This window comes from Prionailurus bengalensis, chromosome B2, assembly GCF_016509475.1.
Source record: "Prionailurus bengalensis isolate Pbe53 chromosome B2, Fcat_Pben_1.1_paternal_pri, whole genome shotgun sequence".
NCBI lineage: Eukaryota > Metazoa > Chordata > Mammalia > Carnivora > Felidae > Prionailurus > Prionailurus bengalensis.
In genome coordinates, this window is record NC_057349.1 from 149341993 (window position 1) to 149363758 (window position 21766).

The 21766-nt window shown below is 55.4% G+C and overlaps 1 protein-coding gene and 1 long non-coding RNA gene across 2 annotated transcripts in view; one reads left to right on the plus strand and one right to left on the minus strand.

Moving 5' to 3' along the window:
• Nucleotides 1-740: 740 nt before the first annotated feature.
• On the plus strand, nt 741-4133 carry LOC122490177. The gene is made up of 3 exons (XR_006299109.1): nt 741-976; nt 1759-1853; nt 4047-4133. It is a non-coding gene; the product is annotated as an uncharacterized LOC122490177 (long non-coding RNA).
• A 14507-nt stretch (nt 4134-18640) lies between these two features.
• The window catches only part of RPS6KA2 (ribosomal protein S6 kinase A2), a 167003-nt gene continuing 163877 nt past the window's right edge, over nt 18641-21766 (minus strand). Inside the window, exon 21 of the mRNA XM_043592740.1 lies at nt 18641-21708. Within this exon, the coding sequence (XP_043448675.1) occupies nt 21583-21708 (126 nt within the window). The 3' untranslated portion in view covers nt 18641-21582. The remainder of the gene's footprint in view (nt 21709-21766) is intronic.

Sequence of the window (21766 nt, forward strand, 5' to 3'; positions counted from 1 at the left end):
CTGTCAACGTTCCACTTGAGGTGTTGAGAGCTGGATGGCCTTTCATGAAAATAGCAGAGCAAACGCTTTATAAACTATAAGTAAACGTAGATACATAACGAAAGTAGTATGAAGAAATTAATCAATAAGCAAAGGGGAGGAGGGAATGTTACAAAGAAATAACCATGAAGTTCCTTAATGGGTGATGACACAAAGGAGCATTTTTAGAATTAGGTAAAGCCGAGAAACACAGATGATGCACGCCACAAGGAATAACGCATATAATGCCACGCTTGCCACAATAAAGCGGCCTGTCTAACACACTGCTGTCGTCTGTGTGCATTTGTTATTTTTGCCAACGCCGTTCATCCTTCGGGAACCCCTGGACCTGCTGGGGCTGGACTCCGGCACCTTCCATTTTGGACAACTCCTTGGAGCACGTCTCTGCTGGCCTGATGGAAGGCTGCCCAATTCATGAATCGCTTGATAAAGCCAAGTAGCTCTTTAAATTTTACTTCTTGAGTTTTGTTTTTTAACGCTCGCTACCGTGTGTTAACCGCTAGGCACTTTTCCTACGTTAGTTCTTACAACCCAGAGGGGTGGGAGCAGCGTAAGGAAACTGAACGGCTTCTTGAATAAAACCGAGGTGCTTCTGCAGGGTTCGCGGGAAGGGTCCCTCCCCGATTCCCAGAGTGAGAAGAGGCTCCCGGTTCTCACAATGGCTCAGTCTTATCTCCTAGTGTTTTCTTTTCCTCAGGAGCGGTGGATCAGAAGAATCCTCTGCAGATTCCTAGACCCCCGCAAGCTTAGAGCTTCAGGAGATCTGGAGGGGAGCCTCTGAAAGCTGGTCAGTGACAGCGCGTGGAGAAACACTACTGAGGGCTCCTGTCCCCAGTTCCTGGTGTCACCGCCAGGCCAGCGTCTGAACATTCTGCTTGCCACAGTTGGGCCACACTTGGATCTTCGAGGCTTCTGTTAAGTTCCCATTGCGTGGAAGGTAGGGGCTAGAGGATTTAATCAAAGGAATATATAAAAGGAATAACGCTCTGCTAAGCAGCAGCTTCCCCGAGATCTGAATCTGGCTCTCTTTCTCTAAGAGCCGTGCTTTCTTTGCTTATTTCGTGTTGCCACAATTAGGACTTCTTCCATGTAAATATGTATCTTTCCTACTTCAACTACGGAGCAGGTAATATGGTCTCATGTATAAGAGAACACAGCAGGAGGCAAGAGACCCAGCTACATTATTTCCTGAAATTCTAGAAAGGCCTAGAAACCTCACCCGGTCCCTACACGGACAGAGTATGGAAAGGTAAAAATGCAAACATCGCTGGCTTGGGTCCCAGGTTTCCGGAAGAGGCTGCAAGGGCCTAGCATCAAGCCAGAACCTCATACGCCCAGAGTTCTCAAAGTCCAGAAATGACGGTCACACACAGGGCTTCCCTGTTGACTATGAGGAACGGGAACTGTGAGCTCAGATTGAAGTCAGAGGAGGGGGGAAGCTGGCCCTTAGTCACACCGCACCCATGTGGGCCGGTGTTGTGTAGGCAGTCCATATACACCGTATCCAGGGCAGTGCTTGTGTGGGTAGGGGGGTCCTCCGTGGGGGTCCTGTGGAGGGTTTCCTGGCAGGCAGGTCTGTGATACCTCACACGGTAGAAGCAATCTTCTCTATGGCAGTACACTTGCCATGTTTTTTCACTTATCAAAATAACAAAAAAAAAAAAAAAAAAAAGAGGACAGGGTAGTTCTGCTTATGAACTAACACACTTAATTACACAGGTTTTCTTCTGGAAATGGGGATAACGAGGACCATATTGTCCATCTGGGACAGCTATTGTGATGACAAGAGACAATTTCCGAGGAGTACTTGGGGGGTGAGTACGTGTTTTATACACATAGATGTGTGACCGGGCTCCTGGGTGGCTCAGTCGGTCAGACCCCTGACTCTTGATTTCGGCTCAGGTCACGGTCTCTTAGTTCATGGGATCGAGCCCCATGGTGGGTTCTGCGCTGACAGCACAGAGCCTGCTTGGGATTTTCTCTCATCCCTAAGGACTGTTGGGGGGGGGACCCCTCAAGATAAGGCAAGGCAACCTGGCTGTATGCGTACGTAACATGCCTCATGACCCTGTGACATGAGGCCACCTGATCAGACCGCGTGACTGGGTGTTACCATGTATGGGAGACGGGCAAGAAAAACATTTATAAAAGACTACACCTCACTGCACTCGGGGCTCAGCTTTTCCAGTGCGAACCCAACCGAACGTTGCCGGCACAAAGTTCCTTCCTGGAAAGAAACGCTTCGGTGTCTCGACTCTGTGCGAACCTCGGTTCCCGTTCCACTCTCTCTCTGCCCCCGCCCTGTGCGCACTGTCTCTGTCGCTCTCTAAATAAACGTTAAAAAAAAAAAAATTTTTTTTTTAACGTTTATTTATTTTTGAGACAGAGAGAGACAGAGCATGAACGGAGGAGGGTCAGAGAGAGGGAGACACAGAATCCGAAGCGGGCTCCAGGCTCTGAGCTGTCAGCACAGAGCCTGACGCGGGGCTCGAACTCACGAACCGTGAGATCATAACCTGAGCCGAAGCCGGCCGCTTAACCGACTGAGCCACCCAGGCGCCCCTCTCTAAATAAACTTAAAACACACACACACACACACACACACACACACATACATTCAAAACATAGATGTGTTGTTACGTCCTGCTGCCCATCTATTGCAGCCCAACACCTGCCTTACATGGATTCCAGCTAGGTAGCACACATTAGTTTGATTGCTTTAGTAATTTAAAGAATGCAGTAAATGAGTAAGCCAAGAAACTCAGGAGTTCAGTGAGAACCGGGGACACTCAGAGGCCAGTGCACCGTCTGGAATATGGATGTGTACTTTTTTGCCTCCTTAGCTCTTCAGGTCCTACCTGTAATCAATCCATTGTGCTGCCCCTAAGGCTTGAATACTTGGAGATCAGCAGCCCCTGCCCCCACGCACTTTTCTCCTGGGTCACTGTTCTCATACTGATGAGGGAGCGTGGGGCAAGCTGAGGGCAGGGGACAGGCTAACAGCACCCAGCGCCTCAGGTGGGATGTGTGTGTGATGTTCCTCGGACTCTCCTGGCTGCCCGAGAACAGGGGAAAGGAAAGAAAGCAAATGTCTGACTGATGGAGATCATCGTCATACAGGACAGGGGGCTCCTTCAGTTTACGGAGAACCTAGTAAACTTCAAGAAAGAGGAAATCTAGGGGCGCCTGGGGGGCTCGGTCGGTTGAGGGTCCGACTTAGGCTCAGGTCATGATCTCGCAGTTCGTGGGTTCGAGCCCCGCGTCGGGCTCTGTGCTGACAGCTCAGAGCCTGGAGCCCGCTTCAGATTCTGTGTCTCCCTCTCTTTGCCCCTTCCCCGCTCATGCTCTGTCTTTCTCCGTCTCTCAAAAATGAATAAACGTTAAAAAAAATTTTTTTTTACAAAAGAGGCGATCTTATCCACAGAAACCTACAGACTCCATTTCCTGAAGCCCTAATATCACCCTCACCAAGATGTAAGGGGGGTTAACTGCTGGCCATGGTGGTGTAGGAAAGAAAGGCAAATGAAAAATTAAATTCCTTTACTGCCTACAGCCCAGCTACAAGTCCTTGAAACAGGCAGAGTGACCTTCCTCTAGGAGCTCAGCTGGCTCGTTGATAACTTTGCTGGGGGGCAAAAGGGAATCTTGGCTAAACCTTAGCCTGACCCTCAGGATCCCATGAGTCTACTTTAACTAACATATAAAAACTCATTTTGGAAGCCTCCTTTATCTCAACTCCCCCAGGATACATGCCGGCAATCATCCTCCAAGCTTATGGCCCCTGGTATACATCTGAAGGGTCTCATGACTGAGGTTTTACTAAACGGTAATAAATGGTGTTTTCAAGGTCCTGGAAACCTTGCTTCCAAAATGCCTTAGAGACTTACTCTGTCCCTGACCCCCTCCCAACCTGAGGGTATATCATGAGTCACTCACCACAACCCCAGTGCAGCTCTTTCTGCCCACGGGTCCTGTCCCCTTGCTTTAACAAAATCACCTTTTTGCAGCAAAGACATCTTCAGGAATTCTTCCTTGGCCGTCGGCTCCGGACCCCACCATCACCCCAAAGCCCCATCGATACTGTTCCTCCGGAAGTCACAAAGAAATGGCTTCACGGGCAAGAAACCTTCATTTTGCTTGGCAATTCAGGAGTTTCCTAGGCATAAACGGTAAAGGATATCATGTATGATAAAGGATAAAGGAAACAGAGGCATCACTCGTTTGCATTCTATACTGAAATGAGCGATTGGAGCCACAACTCCCACTAAACACTGAACTAGACACTGAACCCAACCCCTGAAAGGCGAGAGGGAACTGGGTAATCACAGGATGCCAAACTGTCACCCACGGGTCGCCCACTGCTGGTCACAGGGAAGAAGAGGCCGACACGCTTTGTGAGTATAGACAGCTTTCTCCTACCATGGTGTTCTTAGGGGCTTCAGGGGAAAAATGAAGCCGGTGGAGGGCAGGGGGTCCTGGGCCAATGGTGGGCAGGGTTTCCTGGGCCAAAGGCATTTAGGAAACGTGTGACTCCGACAAGGTTAATTTTTTTCTGCAGCTCTTTTGAGAGCCTTTATGAAGCTCATGTGAATTTGTGATGGCATAAAAGTTAATCCATGGAGCAGTTACCAAATGTCCTTAACCAGAGAGCCCTTTGGAAGGAGCATCTCGTGGGACTGGCGGTCCAGGGGCTCCAGTGGCCCCGTGCCCGGCCGCCAGGGTGTGCCGATGGAAGAAACCAGACCTGCCAGTCAGGTGAACAAATCCTGCCACTTTTTATTTAGCTGCCTGCATTTGGCAAGTTTTTAAAACTGCCTAGGCCTCGGTTTTTAAATCTATAAACGGAGCCAATATCGCACCATATATGCAGTTGAGTTTCTGTGCCTACCTGTGAGCCCCCTTCTGCTGCTGCTCCGTTTTCTAATCAGTGAGGGGCTGTACATGTTGGAGAAAGGTGGGGGGGGGATCTCAACTTCTCTCATACAATGGTTTGGCTCTGAGTGTGGTGAAAACACCCTGTGGGGACAAGCTGCTCTGGGAAAAAGGACTGAGGCTGCCTCCCCTTTGACCTCACGCTTCCCTGTTGGTTCTTCCTTCCAACTGGTCTCTTGGCTTGGGGCGAGGGCCCTTGAGGGCAAAGCATCTCCTGATGGAACCCAAACTACCCCTTCGAGCATCAGGACTGAGCTGAGCCAGCAGGACCACCCGGGATCACTGGGAGACAAGCTGCCTTTGACCTTCACTGCCCACCTGCACAGACCCACCTCTGCCCCACGTTCTCCTCGAATACACCTGCAAGTATCTTCGGCACTTTGGAGATCGTCTTTGAGACGCCAGTCGGCCGTCTTCCCGGAGCTGGCCTCCCTGAAATCAGTCCCTTTCCTGTTTCTCCGTCACTCCTTTCTCTGCCTTTGGGTTTTGCCAGCAGCGAGTGGGCGAACCTGCTGTGTTTGGGGCCCTGGGCCCCGGCTACAGCCACATCCACAGAAGGGGTAGCCCACATGGCCGGTGCAGACAGTCCTTCTCTGTGCAGCAGGACGGAGCGGCCACGGGATGAGCTCTTGGGTTGTGACGGCAGGAGCCTGCAAAGCCCCCTGGTCTGCTCCGAAGCTGGCTGAAACTCTACCTTTTGTGTTGATAGAAAAGGAAGCCGTGGGGAGGGCCTCCCAGTGACTAAACCCAGGACAATCTGAGTATCAGAAAGCACGAAGCCTGACTGCAGGACCCCTAAGGGAAAACCAAAGGATGTAAAGGAAGACCACAGAATGGGAGAAACTTGTTGCAAGTCATATATCTGATAAGGAACTATTTAAAGAATAACTTACAACCTAGTAATACAAAGACAGCCCAATTAAGTAACAAGCAAAGGACCGAATAGAGGTTTCTCCAAAGAAGACACACAAATGGCCAATAAGCTCACGAAACTTATTAGCCATCAGGGAAATGATAAAACCACCATGAGACCCCCCTTCACACTCTCCAGAAAGGCCACAATCAAGGGAGTGGAACACAACAGGTGTCGGGCAGGATGCAGAGGGACGGGAACCCCCATTCGCGGCCGCTAGGAGTGCAAAGTGGCTGGACTGCTTTGGAAAACAGCCTGGCCGTCTTCCCGGGGTGAAGCACGGGGTTGCCACATGACTCAGCCACCCCACCCCCAGATACACACCCAAGAGAACTGAAAACATATGTCCACACAGCACTTGCATCCAAATGCTCATAGCAGCATTGTAAATAACAGCCAAAGAGTGAAATCAACCCAAATATTGGGTCAACTGAGGAACAGATAAATAAACTGTGGACTAGCCACGCGATGGAATATTACTCAGCAATAAAACGAAACAAAGTCCTGGCACGCGCTACGACATGGATAGATCTAGCAAGCACGGTGCTTATGAAGGAGCCAGGCACCCGGGACCGCGTGCAGTATGAGGCCACGTATATGATGTGCACAGGGTGGGCTCATCCAGGGAGACAGGAAACAGACTAGCGGCCGCCTGGGGCTGCGAGGCTTGGGGCAGGGCTTTGCACTCTTCTTCCGGGTGGAAACCGTCCAATATTGGTTGTACAGATGGCGGGATAACTCTGTGAATGTGCTAAAAACCACTGAATTGTACACTTTAAAGGGGGACACTGCATATGCGAGTTGCATCCCGGTAAAGTTATTTTAAAAAACTTAGCGCAAACAAAAACCTTAAAAAAGGCACAGAAAGAAAAGCCAACAAAATAAAAACCTGAAACTCCTTTGTGATAATTCGTGCGCCAACTCTTCCGGTAATTAAAGGGAAAGAAGCGTTTACCCCTATGAACTACTTCAGACAGGCCTGGTGACGGAGGAGGGCTCTTGTCCTCAGAAGGAGCTCGGCTGATGGATACGGGAGAGTGGTGGAATGAAAAGAACACCAGTTTGCAAGCCCGACCGCAGTGGCGGATTCAGACAGAAGGCAGCACAGAACTCCAGTCATTTGGTGAATAAACGGGAGCCAGATCTTCCCAGGGACTGTTCGCCGTGTGAAAGGGGAAATGCAAATGAACACGGAGGGATCCAGGAGATTCCACTTGGCATCACCATCAGAAGGGCTGTAACTTACTGCCTCCCGGTGTGATGCTTCAAGTAAACAGCTGGTGAAGGGTCCACCCACACCTGGAACCTGAATCCCATCAAGCCTGGAAATGCAAGGATTAAGGCACGTAACCCAGGGACACTCTCAGGAAGTAATCAAACACGTCCCAGCAGGTGCAACATGCAATAGGACAGCCGGCGACGGAACCCCTCTCCCACGAGACCCCGGCATGAGGAAAAAGGAACTCGAAATATCACCGGAGCCACACGCAGGACTTGAAGTTTCTAGTGACCACATTCAAGCTGTAAAGGAAATAGGTGGGGTTAATTTTAGTGATAGAGTCCGGCCGAATATCCAAAATATGATTTCAATGCGTAATCAGTATAAAATTATCATTGAAGTATTTTATTTTCATATGAAGTCATCAAAATCTGGTGTGTATTTTACACTTATGATTCATTTCAAATTCAGATGGTAAGTTTTCTTTTTTTTAATGTTTTTAGTAATCTCTATACCCAATGTAGGGCTTGAACTCAAGACCCCGAGATCAATAGTCACGCACCCCTCTGACTAAGCCAGCCAGGCGCTCCCCAGATGCTAAATTTTCATTAACAATATTTAAAAAAATTTTTTTTAATGTTTATTTATTTTTGAGAGAGAGAGAGACACAGAGCGTGAGCAGGGGAGGGGCAGAGAGAGAGGGAGACACAGAATCAGAAGCAGGTGCAAAGCTCTGAGCTGTCGGCACAGAGCCCGACGCGGGGCTCAAACTCACAAACCGCGAGATCATGACCTGAGCCGAAGTCGGACGCTCAACCGACTGAGCCCCCTGGGTGCCTCTTCATTAGCAATATTTGATCTGTATTTACATTTCATAGAATTTATAGTTTAAAAATTATATTTATGTAACCAAGTTATTTCAGGCATATGGAAAAAGTTTCCAAAACTGAATCGAGTAACCCCTGAAATCATTTTCCTTTAACATTTGCGTTCGCACTGGCAACACTAGTTAATCTTTTTTAGGAGAATTTACTTTGAAGCAAAAGCACATCAGTTGCAAAATACATCAGCTCAATGTAGGTGAACCGGCCTCCTCCTGCTTCAACTCAGTTGTGTTAGCACTGAATTCAAAGGTTCCTTACTGTGTAAACTGAGAAGCAGCCCCTCAGCTCTGGGGGTAGTGTTTGCAGCTAATTCTTTTTTTTTTTTCTTTTTAAAAAAAAAAAAATTTTTTTTTCAACGTTCATTTATTTTTGGGACAGAGAGAGACAGAGCATGAACGGGGGAGGGGCAGAGAGAGAGGGAGACACAGAATCGGAAACAGGCTCCAGGCTCTGAGCGGTCAGCACAGAGCCCGACGCGGGGCTCGAACTCACGGACCGCGAGATCGTGACCTGGCTGAAGTCGGACGCTTAACCGACTGCGCCACCCAGGCGCCCCCAGCAGCTAATTCTTATAATGCTATAAATTCGTGCTGTTAACACGTTCTATTTATTCACGTTAGAAAAATTCGTAAAATCAGCATATGGATTTGTGTTCCAAAGATTTGGATTGCAAATACATTTCCCTACCTGCCTAGCAAGGTCACCAATAAGCTTTTCCCTTCCTCCCGCCCCCCCCCCCCAAAGACTTTACTTTTAAGCAATCTCTACACCCGACGTCGGACCCGAACTTACTACCCTGAGATCCCCGACGTCAGACCTGAACTCACTACCCTGAGATCAAGAGTCACCCGCTCTGCCGACTGAGCCAGCCAGTTGCCCCCGAAAAGCTCTTTAAATGGTGTTGTTAAGCTTCACATTGAGCTCTTCTATGCACATGCTGACATTGATGAGAAAACATAAATCCCACTCCATTTGTTGTCTTTGATTATTATTTGGTGAGAGAATCTTAAGCAGGTTCCACGCTCAGCATGGAGCCGGATGCAAGGCTTGATCCCACAACCCTGGGATCATGACCTGAGCCCAAATCAAGAGTCAGATGCCCAACCGACTCAGATGCCCAGGCGTCCGTCCCTCGAGAAATTCTTGGACTGCAGGTAAAGGACTCTTTCGTGACTCAGCCAACAAGCACTGGCAGACATCATTCTGTTCCTTGTCCTTTGTTTCTTTCCAGGGTCTTTGAAACTGACGATGCTTCATGGTATTTGCACAATTTAAAAACTCTGTGACTTTCTTCCTAGTGTGTGCTTCAGAAGACTGAATACAATATTTTTACAGTGTATCACACAATGTAACACACAAAGCCCTAAGAGGAACATCAGGGTCGCGGTTTAAAATTCCAGTAAATCCCAGTTCGCAGCTAACATAGCTAGAGCACCGTCTGTTGTGACACACATCAGCTTGTTCACCTCTAGCCGACACTCAGGACTCAAAAACACCCTCTCCCTGGGTTTAGTTTTCAGGCCACGAATTGGCAACGTTTGTTTCCACATTTGAAATTCTGTTCTGTATTTTCTATGTTGTTTCATACTGCAGTTGCTAGTGTGTTTTAGATCAGCCCATTCGGTGTTACCGTTTTTAAGCTAAATGATGTTCCATGGGGTGCTCTGGGTGGCTCAGTCGTTGGGTTTCCGACTTTGGCTCAGGTCCTGATCTCACGATTTGTGGGCTCGAGCCCCGCGTCGGGCTCTGTGCTGACAGCTCAGAGCCTGGAGCCCGCTTTGGATTCTGTGTCTCCCTCTCCCTCTGTCCCTCCCCCGCTTGCGCGCGCACTCTCTCTCTCTCTCTCTCTCTCAAAAATAAACATTAAAAAAAATGACGTTCCGGCAGTGGAAGATTTTGTGTCTATTCTGAGTACATAATACTGGCTGAGCATATTGTCATGAATATGAATTGTCTGTATCACGATCCACAGTGTGGCCCTTCCTTGCGGCGTTCCACCCGTGGTCGGTGGCTCGTTTCCCCAAGACACGCGGCGGATTCTCGCCTCTGATGCGCCATGAACGTTTCCTCCTGGTCATGGCCCGGGGTCGCCTCTTGTTTTCCCTGCGTGGCCTCCACCAAGCTCCACGAGCTTTCCACGATGGTGCCTCTTGTCCGCCTGGAGCTGGCGGTGGGGAACTTGAATTCCAAGGGCTTTGTCTGGACTTCAGCAGACACACTGTCTTTTTTCTTTTCTTTTTTTTTTTCTAAATGTGATCTCAGTGCCGGAGGTGAAAATCGCCAGGTGAACCGAGGCACATCCGACCTGAACTCCCCGGGAGGGTCGTACCATCACACGGATGAGTCAGGGACGTGAAAACACAGAGCGAGCTCAGCTCAGTTCTGTAGGAATCTTCCACAAAGTGGGTCGACGTTCGCCGCTCACCAGGGTTAAGTGTGTTTGCTTGACCTCAGAGCAACTTCCACGTGGGCCACACCGCTCAGGTCTGGAAGGCCGTCCTGGGCAGCGTATCTGAAAGCTAATATTTGGCTTATCCTCATCCCGTACCCCTACACATAAGAAGATGCGGTTTTACCGGATTCCCTGGTCAAACTCTAGTGTCGCTGAATGATTAACCTTAAGGGGACATTGCCTGCGGTGGCAGTCAGTTGCTCTGGATGTTTCTGCCAAGGGCACAGGGCACCTCCTGGGTCCCGTGGCCTCGCACGCGGGGTGCGGGAGGCCCCTGTGCTTCTGTGAGGTCTCCCTGAGGGAAGGACCCCCCGGGTGGGTCCTCACGCCCATCAGAAAGGCCCAGGCTCGAATTTGAACCCCTGACTCCCAGATGCCAAAGTGCACGAGTGCGTCTGTCTTCACGCAGCCCGGGTACCATGTGTTGAAATCGCTTCCCAGGGACTTCTGGGGCAGGTGGGGAGGAGGAGGAAGGGCAGTATTTCTAAGGGAGACGTGGCTCGGACCTCACGGCACCCCCCCCCCCCCCCGCCGCCCCATCTCTGTGCTGTTCCCCACTCTCTTGCTGTCAGCATCGCCCACATCCATGAGATGTCCGGTGTTGTGCCTGGGGTTCAGGTCAACACAATCGGGGACTCTGCCCTGCTCGCACTCCAGTGGGAGAGGCAGGTGGGGCAGTGGGGGGTGGGGGGGGATAGGTCTGGCAGGTCGGGCTGAGTGCCAGAGGGAGTCCCATGAGGTGACGGGGCAGGGCACAAGAGACCGGGGCTCCGGGCTCCGTCTGTCCCGCTCACAGCTGGAGGCTGTGCGAGGCGGTGGGCAGTCTGACGCAGGTGTGTTGGGCCAGCGGTGGCCCAGCCCCCTGGCGCCTCCTGGTGGCCTCAGGGTGGTTCTCCTTGACCTGCTTGGGGGAGGAGGGCGAAGGGAGGGCACAGTAAGTGCCAGTCACGGATACACGCCCTGTTTTCTCCAGCAGCTGCACCCGTGGGCGACCCTTGGCCCAAACGCATTGAAAATGCACGAATAGGGGCGCCTGGGTGGCGCAGTCGGTTAAGCGTCCGACTTCAGCCAGGTCACGATCTTGCGGTCCGTGATTCAAGCCCCGCGTCGGGCTCTGGGCTGATGGCTCAGAGCCTGGAGCCTGTTTCCGATTCTGTGTCTCCCTCTCTCTCTGCCCCTCCCCCGTTCATGCTCTGTCTCTCTCTGTCCCAAAAATAAAAAACGTTGAAAAAAAAATTAAAAAAAAAAAAAGAAAATGCACGAATAGTTTCTGACCCAGAAACTCACGGCCAAGGGGCACGATGGGCTGAGGGTTTGTGTCCTCAGGTCCATACTTTGAAGCCCTACCCCCCCTGAGGTGACGGTATTTGGAGGGGGGCCTTTGGAGGTGATTAGGTTGAGGTGAGGTCATGGAGGTGGAGCCCCTTAAAGGAAGATACTAGAACCTTCTGTGAGCCAGGAGGTGGGTCCCACCAGACAGGGACGTGCTGGCGCCCCGACCTCAGACTTCCTGGGCTCCTGAACGACGAGGAACAAAGGCCCCTTGTGTCCGCCCCAGGCAGGTGTTTTGTTAGGGCCTGAGCTGACCAAGATGGGAGGGAAGGAGACCCAGCAGCCAGTGACCCGGGATTCTCGAGTCCTGCCATACGGTCCTACGGATGGTGCCCTGTTAGGATAGCGGTGTCGGCGATCGAGGGATGGTCACGGCACTGGGGGACCGGGGTGGGGGGGGGATGTCCTGGCCTGGGCAGCCGACACTGGTCCTGCAGCGAGGGGCTTTTCTGCCCTTGTTGGGCTGGAGATTGTGGGAGGTAGGTGCCAGCAGCCAGCAGAACTCCCTCCCTTGGTGGCCGGGGACTCACCAGCAAAGCATTTCCTTTCTTTCTCTGTGCTCTTGGGCTCTGCGGAAGGATGCTTCCCCAGGCGACACAAATGCTCCAACTGACCCGTCAGATGTCTTGCGTAACCCACAGACCCCAGGCGTCACCTTCCAGTGATCTCAGCTGGTGAACAAGGGCACCGGGGCTCTTGCTACCCTGGGGGTGGGGGTGGGGGGTGAGGAGGTGGCCCCCTGTTCGCCCGTGACAAAGGCCCAGCCCCCCAGGCGCAGAACAAGGTGAACACGAGACAGAAGGTCCCAGGCAGCTCACACCCTGGTTGGGGGGAAAGCTACATGGAATCAGACCTGGGGGAGGCGGCTGAGGCTGCCACGAGCTTCTGCTGTGACAGCTACGGTGGCCATGTCTGTGCACTCGGGCCGCGGTGACAAACCACCACACGGGGGGCTTAAACAACAGAAATTTCTCTGTCTCACTTCTGGAGGCTGGAGGTCCAAAGCCAAGGAGTGAGAAGGCTTGGTTTCTGTGGAGGCCTTGGTGCCTGGCGTGGACCCCCCTTCCTCCAGGGAAAGTCATACAGGACGAGGGCCCATCCAGCGACCCCACCTTAACTGGACTGAGCTCCCACGGTCCTCCGTGGGCTGAGGACCTTGTCTGGAGGGGACACAGTTGAACGGTGAGTACCCACAACTTCTTCCTGGGCTTTGCCATAACCCATTTCCTCCCCCCGCCCCTCCCCGGGGTCCCCCGTTTCTGTAGTTGGCCGTGGGTGGCACCACGTGTCTCCTCAGTTTTGGGCTATGGCCCTGGACGGGCCGGACGGGAAGGGTCACTGGCAGCAGAGCTGATGGGCTGAGGCCCGTCTGGGTTTTCTCTCCGGGGCGGTGGGCGGGTTGCGCCCCCATCATTTACAAAGGGTCGTTGCCTGAGAGGCGGGCATGCGTCTGCTGTCACTGCCGCTCCCAGCACAGGGGGAAGGGCTGTAGCACCTGCGGTGGCCGCCGGCTGCAGTGTGGACGGCGTGACGGATCGGCTTTCTTGTGCTGCAGATATCTGGAAGTCTGGGAGCCAGGTGGAAAGGCGTCGTCCTCACGAGGCGGGAGGCGGAGGGAGTTTTGTCTGGGGCGATCCAGCCTGCGGTCCCTGGCAGGCGAAGCTGGGATGCAGGTGGCGGGGGCGGGGGACAGGGTGGAGGTGTGGGGTGCGGGTGTAGGTGTGGGGGCAGGGGCAGGGGCAGGTGCGGGGGTGGGGAGGACAGGGAGTGGGGCGGGGGACAGGGTGGGGGCAGGGGGAGGGGCAGGGACAGGGGCAGGGGGAGGGCCAGGTGGTGGGGGCAGGGGGCAGGTGCGGGGGTGGGGAGGACAGAGAGCGGGGGCGGGGGACAGGGTGGGGGCAGGGACAGGGGCAGGGGGAGGGCCAGGTGGTGGGGGCAGGGGCAGGTTCTGGGTGCGTGGGCGGTGCAGGGGGCTGGGGGAGGGGCAGGTGCGGTTGCGAGGGCAGGGGGAAGGTGGTGGGGGCAGGGACAGGGGCAGGGCGTGGGCGGGGGCCTGGGGAGGGGCAAGGGCAGGTGCGCGGGGGGCAGGGTGTTTCTGCCAGCACCTCCCCCCCCTCCCCCCAACGCTGCCTGGACACTGTCTCTGGTTTCGCGGTCTCTGGCCACGCAGCTTTCCAGGCCTGCTCGGCCGCGGGCTCAAGTTACCCAATACGCTTGAATAACTCTCTTCCTGCTTACGCCGGCTGGAACGGATTCTCTTGTCTGTAACTAAGACTCCCGATCGGCACACTAGAATAGTCTGCGATTAAGGGAATGTTCTAGAGTCTCTGCTGTCCAGCACGGGAGCCCTAGCCTCACGCGGCTGTGGGACACTTGAAACGTGGCCACTGTGGCCACAGAACTGAAGCTGAACTGTATGTCAAGTTTAAGCGTTACTAGCCCCATGTGGGCTCGTGGCCGCTCAGCAGCACAGCATAAAGTTCGGGTGCGGTGGGCCTGGAGACGGCCGAGGAGGTCGTACTGGCCAAGGTCACGGGGCGGGGTGGGGGTGGGGGCTGCGTCTTCGGACAGAGCTCTGAGCTGCAGTGTCCGGAGGTGACCTCGGTGGCCCAGGGCCGTGCAGACTCAGGCGCCATGCCTGTGACCTGTCGGGACGTGAGGGGTGGGAGAGAGGCTTCGGATCAAAGGGTCCCGGCTTCATCCCTAGGAAATGCTGTGCAGTGCGTTCAGGTGAGTGCAGGCATCCAGGAGGAGAGCCAAGTTTGGGTCTGGAGGGAGCTGCCCTGCGCCCTCTGGTGGCGGTCTGTGCCAACCGCGAGCACCCCGATGGCAGGTGCCCTGTGCTGGGCGCAGCAGCGAAGCTTTGGGAAGAAGAAATGAGCTAATGTCATCCACCCGCCGCCCTCAACGAGGCCACCTAACCCACCTGAGGACGCCAGGCCCTATTTAGAATGTCCTATGCCCCGCAGCTCCATACCTCATCTATTTGTTCATTTGCAAATACTTTTTTCTGCCAGGCGCTGTGCTGGGCTCAGAATAGAAAGAACACAGCCCATGGGGTGCCTGGGGGGCTCAGCAGGTTAAGCGTCCCACTGACTCTTGGTTTCCGCTCACGTCGTGAGCTCTCTCCCTCTCTGCCCCTCCCCTGCTCAGGTGCGCATTCTCCCTCTCTCTCTCTCTCTCTCTCTCAAAAATAAATAAATAACTTTGAAAAGAAAGGAAGGAAGGGAGAACATACCCTCAGCGGTGTCCCAGGCAGGGGTAGAAAGACGCACCCAAGCCGAATTCCTGGCAACGTCTTCCTCGCTGTGGTAGGGACTCTGAGTGGCGACAGGGTCCAGAGAAGGTTTTGCCTGAGCCGGCACGTGAAGGAGGGGGCAGAATTTGGTTGGCTGGACAGGCCCCGATGATGCCGAGAAACACTCGGCACCAGCATTGCACTCCCCTTGCCTACAACGTTTGGCATGAAGTGGTTGAGCCAGATGATTGGATACACGTGGCCACAAGGAAAGCAGGTCTGAGGTCCTTGACAATGATGGAGCTGCCTGGGCCCCTGCTGCGGATTTGATGGCGTGCATATGACTTGGTGTGACTGTATCGGGCCCAGGTGACAGCCAGGTTTGCCTCTTCATTTTCTCCAAGGGAAACACAGTCTTACTGAATCAGAGTTTTCTGGAAACAGAGACAATAGGAGATATATTTCTATCTCTAGCTACATAGGTATCCCTCTATATCTAACTATCGTCTATCTACTATCATTTATCTATATCTATCATCTATCTATATTTATCATCTACCTATCTTCTATCATCTATCATCTATCAATCTACTATCTCTATTCTATCTATCGTCTGTCTTCTATCTATTATCTATCTATTGAGAGGGAGAGACATTTATTTTAAGGAACTGGCTCATGCCATCCTGGGGACTAGCAAACCTGACGTACATAGAACGAGCCAGCAGGCTAGAGACTCAGGTAAGAGGTGATGTCACAGTCTGAGTCTGATGGTCAGAGACTCGGGCAGGGTCTCCATGTTGCAGTCTTGAGGAGAATTCCCTCTTCTTTGGGAAACCTTGGTCTGTGCTCTCAAGGTCTTCAGGTGAGCTGTCAGCACAGAGCCCGACGTGGGGCTCGAACCCCTGAACCATGAGGTCGTGACCCGAGCTGAAGTCGGACGCTTAACCGGCTGAGCCCTCCCCGCCAGGCGCCCCTTATTGGCTGTTTTTTCCTCATCACGGTAAAGTGACAAACATATACCCGGATTGGACAGACGTCATGGATGAATGCTTTTGATTTTAGATCCTGAATTATCGCCATGCACAGGGAATGCGTGAACTAAACTACAAAGTTCATAGCTGTGCCTTGACAGGCTGGTAACATCTGTGGCTGAGAGGAGCTGGGGAAGCTTGAGGAAGGATTTACGCTGTGAATCCCCTTCCTAACTCGAGCAGTAACCCCCTCACTCCACTAGGCTTCCCTTCTCAGCAGTCGTGCTGGGAGCCTGCTGCGTGTCTTACTGCTGTTTTCTTTCTCCCTCTGCGAGGGGATTGCCTTCCCGGGGCGGGGGGGGGGGGGGGCGGCGCTGCTTTGCTGCTGCCACATCTCTAGCTCCGGGGACAGTGAGGGGCGGTGGTCCGGGCTCAGGAAGTGGTTTTTGAATTACTGAATCTCTGCCTCGAGGGATCGTCTCATTCGGTCTGATTTTTCATGCAGCGTTTCCGACATCGCTTCACTCTGGGTGGAAACGCTGACAAACTGGCAACAACAGATGAGGTTGAACTCGCGTGAAGGCAGGTGTCCTGGTCCCGGGCGAGGCTGAGCAAGCCCAGCTGGGGGGACGCGGGACGCGTGCACACTGCCCGGGGGGGGGGGGCACACCTGCACCTGCTGTGGGCCTCGGACTCTGGGATTCCGCCTTTGCAGACAAAGAGTGCTCCTTGTACCTAGGAGGTCACAGGCCAGATGAAACGTCGGAGTCTGCCGGGCCGAGCCTTGGCAAGCCAAGAGCCAGGCCTAAGGCTCCTTTACGACACGTGGCCTCAGCCTCTTGGTCTCAGCCTGGGTCGGTGTCCCTTAGGACAAGGGACCAGCTGAGTCTGAGAACAAATGCACCGTATGCCACATGAAAGGTATCTGCAGGACCACATGAAAGGTATCTGCAAGTCCTTGGGTGGCACTCGGGGACAGCAGACACAGAGCCGCTACTGTTGGGAGGCGAGTCCCCATGGGTCTTGTGTCCCTGTGCGTGTGTGAGCCGTCACTGGACGGTTTTCTCAAGGACGCTTGCCTGGAGGACAGCGCCAGGGGCCCCCCAGGGGCCAAGGGCGGCCAGCCCTTATCGACTGGGGTTTCTCAGGTGCGGGTGCCCAGCTGTGACCTAGCCCGTCGTGTGTGCCATTCTCCGTCACCACGGGGGGACCCGAGGGCAAGGGGGAAGGGCGTGGGCCTGGGGCCACGCTGTTTGCTGCGGGCTCTGACCCCGAGTCTCGGGCCTTCATCCACACACCGGAGACTGTGCCGGGCCGACTCGTCCCCAAAGCCTCCACAACGTCACCGTTCTCGACATCCTACCTTCGCACCCAGACAAACACGCAGACTGAAGACGGCAACACGGACTCTCGCTCTGTGTGACGTGGTGGACAGGATAATGGGCCCTCAGAAGATGTCGTGTCCTGGTCCCCAGGACCCGTGAGTGTGTCAGGTGCTAATCAGCTGACCCTGAAACAGGGAGAGTATCCGCGAGTATCCACGTGCGCTGAGGTCGCCAAGTGTCGTCAAAAGTGGAGGTGGGGGTGGGTGAGGGGAACACACGGGCCTCAGCCCCCTGGGGCTGGCTCTGCGGATGGGGGAAGAGCCAGAGGCCCAAGAACGCGGGGGCCCGGGAAAGGCAGGGCTCTGACTGTTCCCGAAGCCCCCCAAACGCAGTCCTCCCCCCACCTTGACTTTGGCCCCAGGACCCACCCGGGACTTCTCACCTCTGGAGCTGTAACCTCAGCTGGGAGGGAAGGCTATTTCACACCACCAGGTCTGTGCCAAGGGGTCAGTGACAGGGGAGGGGGTGCGGGCATATGGTGGCCGCCTCCCCCCCCCCCCCCCCCCGCCCCGCCACGTAGCAGGAGGCATAATGTTCATGCGTTTCCCGTGGGCTCTGGAACCCCTGGGCCGGCTCAACACTCCTGCCTGCGCAGAGAGCCTGAGGGTTCCGGGAAGAGTTCCTGGTGCTGCTGGGGAGGCACCTCGGAAGTGGCGGCAGAAAGCTGTGGACGTCCGCGCGTGCGCGCGTCTCGCTTGCGGACACGGGCCGCTCAGCAATGGACCAAACGGGAAGAAGAAATTAGGTCGGAGAGCGGCGGACAAGAGCCTAGCTTCTTGTTTGGCTTGTGTGTCAAGGACAGGCGGGAGGAGGCCGGGTGGCTGTGCAGAGAACGGGGACAGCGGGGACACCCCCGGCAGCCCCCACCCCGGCGCCACCTGCTTGCCCGCCACACAGCCGTCCACGTGTCCGGCCGGCACCCACCCCATCACGCGGCCAGGTTCCGTGTGGAGTGCACGCACGCACGCACACACTTGTACAAGGCACACGTAAGCACACAATCCGCTCGGGCACACGTGCACACACACAGCACACAGCGCACGTGCTCACACACAAGCCGCACGCGCACGCAGAGGCACCTGCGTGCCCCCCACCAGCTCTCCACGCGGCCCGGACGGCCATCCCGTCCCGCCCCCCCAAGGGGAAGCCACCTTCCAGCCGCAGGGGCCGCAGCCGGGACAGAGCGAGGGGGCAGCAGGGGTGAGAAGCGTATCCGCCGACGATAATTGGCAACGACACGGACAGTCCCCAAATTACCGCTCTGCTAGGAAAATATTACACTTCATAAAACTCATGTTTATTCAAAAAAATCTATTCAGAAAGTCTGGAAAGCGTAATAAATATCTGTATAGTGGCCGCCCATCTCCAACATAAAATACAAAGCGTGAACACGGGAATGACCTGTACGCACGGTCGCGGGCTTGTAAACAAAGTGCCGAGTCGGGGGCTGGGTGGGAAGCGTGCTCCGCGGAGGCGACCTGCAGCGGTGCTGAGCTCCTGTCTCCCAGGTGACCCCCGGGCTCTGCGAGGCCATGCGGGGTGCACCGCCCGGGCCCCTGCGGTGTCCTCTTCCGTTCTAGAACTTTAAGGACTCTTGGAGAGGCGAAAGGCCACAGAGCCGTTTGGAAAGAAAAACAGAGTGCAAATCAAGTTCCTCGTGTCCTGGAGAGCCCCAGTCAAAAGCGTGAGGCAAAAATCCCAACGTGCGGCTTCAGGAAGAACACCATTTAATCAACAATACTGGCTAACGGGAAGCACTGTGGTCACTTCAAACGCCGGACAGTCCTCCAAGTGCACGCGCGCGCACACACACACACACACACACACTGAGGTCATGGACAATCTGACCTAAGGACACAGGTGAGATCTCACTCCTGCCCGAATCGGACTTGGGGCGGCATCTGGCAGAGCCCTCGTGGTGGGGGTGGGTGGGGGTGGACCGCAGTGGCCGGGTAGGTTTTCCGGTGACAAAGTCTGTGGTTTTGGGATCCAGAGGGGCTGTGATTCTACATATTGGGGGCGGGAGGGGGGACACAGCTATTTCGTTCTGTGTGATCTCACCACGTGTGCGAAGCCCACGGAGCCACGCATGACGGGCGGGGGCGGGGGTGAACCGCACAGGGAGAACTAGATATGATACCCCCCTTCACACACGACCGCTGCTTATAAAGCACGGCCACTGGCTGTTCCGCTCAAGACTCTGACGTGAAGCTGAAAATAGTGACTTCTCCAGGCTGACTTTCTGTCGGACGGTTTCAAGTATCGCCTCGTTCTGGATAAGCTGAGAAAGCAGAGGTATTTGGCGGACATTCAAGTAACGGGGGTGAGCAGGGGGCGCCCTGGGGTCTCCGCTCAGGGCACGGCTTGGGTGAGGTGAGTCTCGGGGTCCCTCTGCGGCTCTCAGAGTGAGGATGTGGGGCTGTGTGCATGGTGGCCCTGAAGGGGATGACAGGCAGGGGCGGGGGAGCCTGGGAAGCACACACGGGCCACCCCCCTTGGGCCTGCGTCCCTCACGCATTGGCCTTCGGTGAGCAAACCAGTGAGCCAGCAAACCTCGTGCGGCGGACAGAAGGCGTGATGACCTCGGCTGGTACCTAGGAGGTCGAACCTGTGACCTAAGGGCTGTCCAGTTTGTCCTAAGTTTCTAACAGTCGATACAAGAATCCAGACCTAACACGAAACGGTTGAGGATCAAGTCTTTCTAGCCTTGGGGAAAAGCATTTTCTCCTGGGAAACACGAGAGATGCCTAGTGAGGCTTGGTGCGCAACAGACGGGTGAGCCTGTCCCCACCCTTTATGTCGTGTGGTGTCCGAGGGAAGGAGAGGGCTCGTGGAATAGCGGGAGCTGCTGTAGTACGTTTACCTGGGAGGATCTGAAAACAACTGGAGAAGGTAAGGGGTCGTGCCCAGAAGGCGACATGTGGCTCTTGTTGGGTAGTTAGCGGAGATGGGGAGGAAGGGAACTAGGAAACACGCCTTCTCGGTGAGACCTGCCTGAGGACCACCGGCGCCCCGCACCCTGCCAGGGCCGCGGGGAGTCACGGCCAGCCTGGGCGCACACGCTCCCCCTCCGCCTGGGCAGTGGCGTCCAGCCTGTCCCCTCCTTCCTGAACAAGGAGCGCCCAGCCCCGCGCTCCACGCCGCGCCCCTCCTGTGCGCACGCACCCCAAGGGAGACATACGACGTCACTGAAGAACAGAAACACAAATGCAACACATAAGCACAGCTTCCACAAAGTGCACGGTTGCCCTGGAAATGCCTCCTTCCGCTCCCCTCCAGGCCCCCGCGTAGCGGCCCGGCCTCCGGGCTCCCCTCTGGCTCCCTCCCTCCAGCTCAGGGTTGCCGGCGCCCCGGGAGGGGAGGGGGTCTCCCGTGGGCCAGAGAGAGGAAAGCAGACAGAGAAACCGGTGCTTTGGGAGAGCACGGGGGGGTGACAGAGGGCCGTGGCCGGCTGTCGGGCCTAGAGCTCTGTCTCCGAACCTCCGGGCGGGAGCGCGGACCCCGGCCCTGCAGCCGCCGCCAGCCATCCAGCCGCGGGGGGAACAAGGACACGGGCCGGTGTGTGTGTGTGGGGGGCACAGGCTGCAGCTGGCTCCTCCCCAAGGACGTGCTGTTCTTGTGAAAAGAGGCTTCCGAGGCAAGGATGCTGCTCGCCGGTTCCGGGCCGGGCTCCTCCCGCTTTCGGGTCTGCGACCCGGGAGAGAACAGCCAACACCTCAGTCAGAGACCAGGGGGAGATGGGACAAGGGCTCTTTGGATCATGTGGAGGGGACCCGGCGCCTAGTCTTGGGTGCCACGTGCCGACCCCATCCTGCCGGCAACAGGCAAACCAGCCAGCGCGCCCTCCCGGGCCAGTAACGAGGACGCCGGTGTCCGGGTCTGGCCAAGTCGCTGGCTCTGTAACTGGCAAAAATCTCTGTCCCTCAATATAAGCCACGATCGGAAAAGACCTCCAGAGTCCGAAGGGCCCTACGGGCGATCAGCAGGGCGGTGAGCGGTGACACAAGTCGGTCTGGCTTTGCTCGGGGGGGAGGAGGCGGGAGGCCGGAGGCGGTGGGAGGTCCCGGGGCCGGATCCCATCCAGGCGGAGCGAGAGAACGTGGAATGGGCGGAGGCGCCCGGGGCCGTGGCCAGGCGTCGGTCACTCCGTGGCGCCCGTGGCGGGGGCCCAGGCCGCTGCCCGCGAGCCCGAGGACGCTCTGCAGAGCCTGCGGGTCCTACAGCCGCGTGGACGTGAGTCTCTTCATGCCCCTGCGCTGCGCCAGGCTGGACGACAGCACGGGCTCCAGCCGCGGCGCCTGCGGGGTTCGGTTCAGGGCAAAGTAGGTGGCGGCCATAGCCCCCTGCAGAGCGAAAGGAAGAGGCGGGTCACCCGCTGCCCGCCCACTCCCGAGGGGGCCC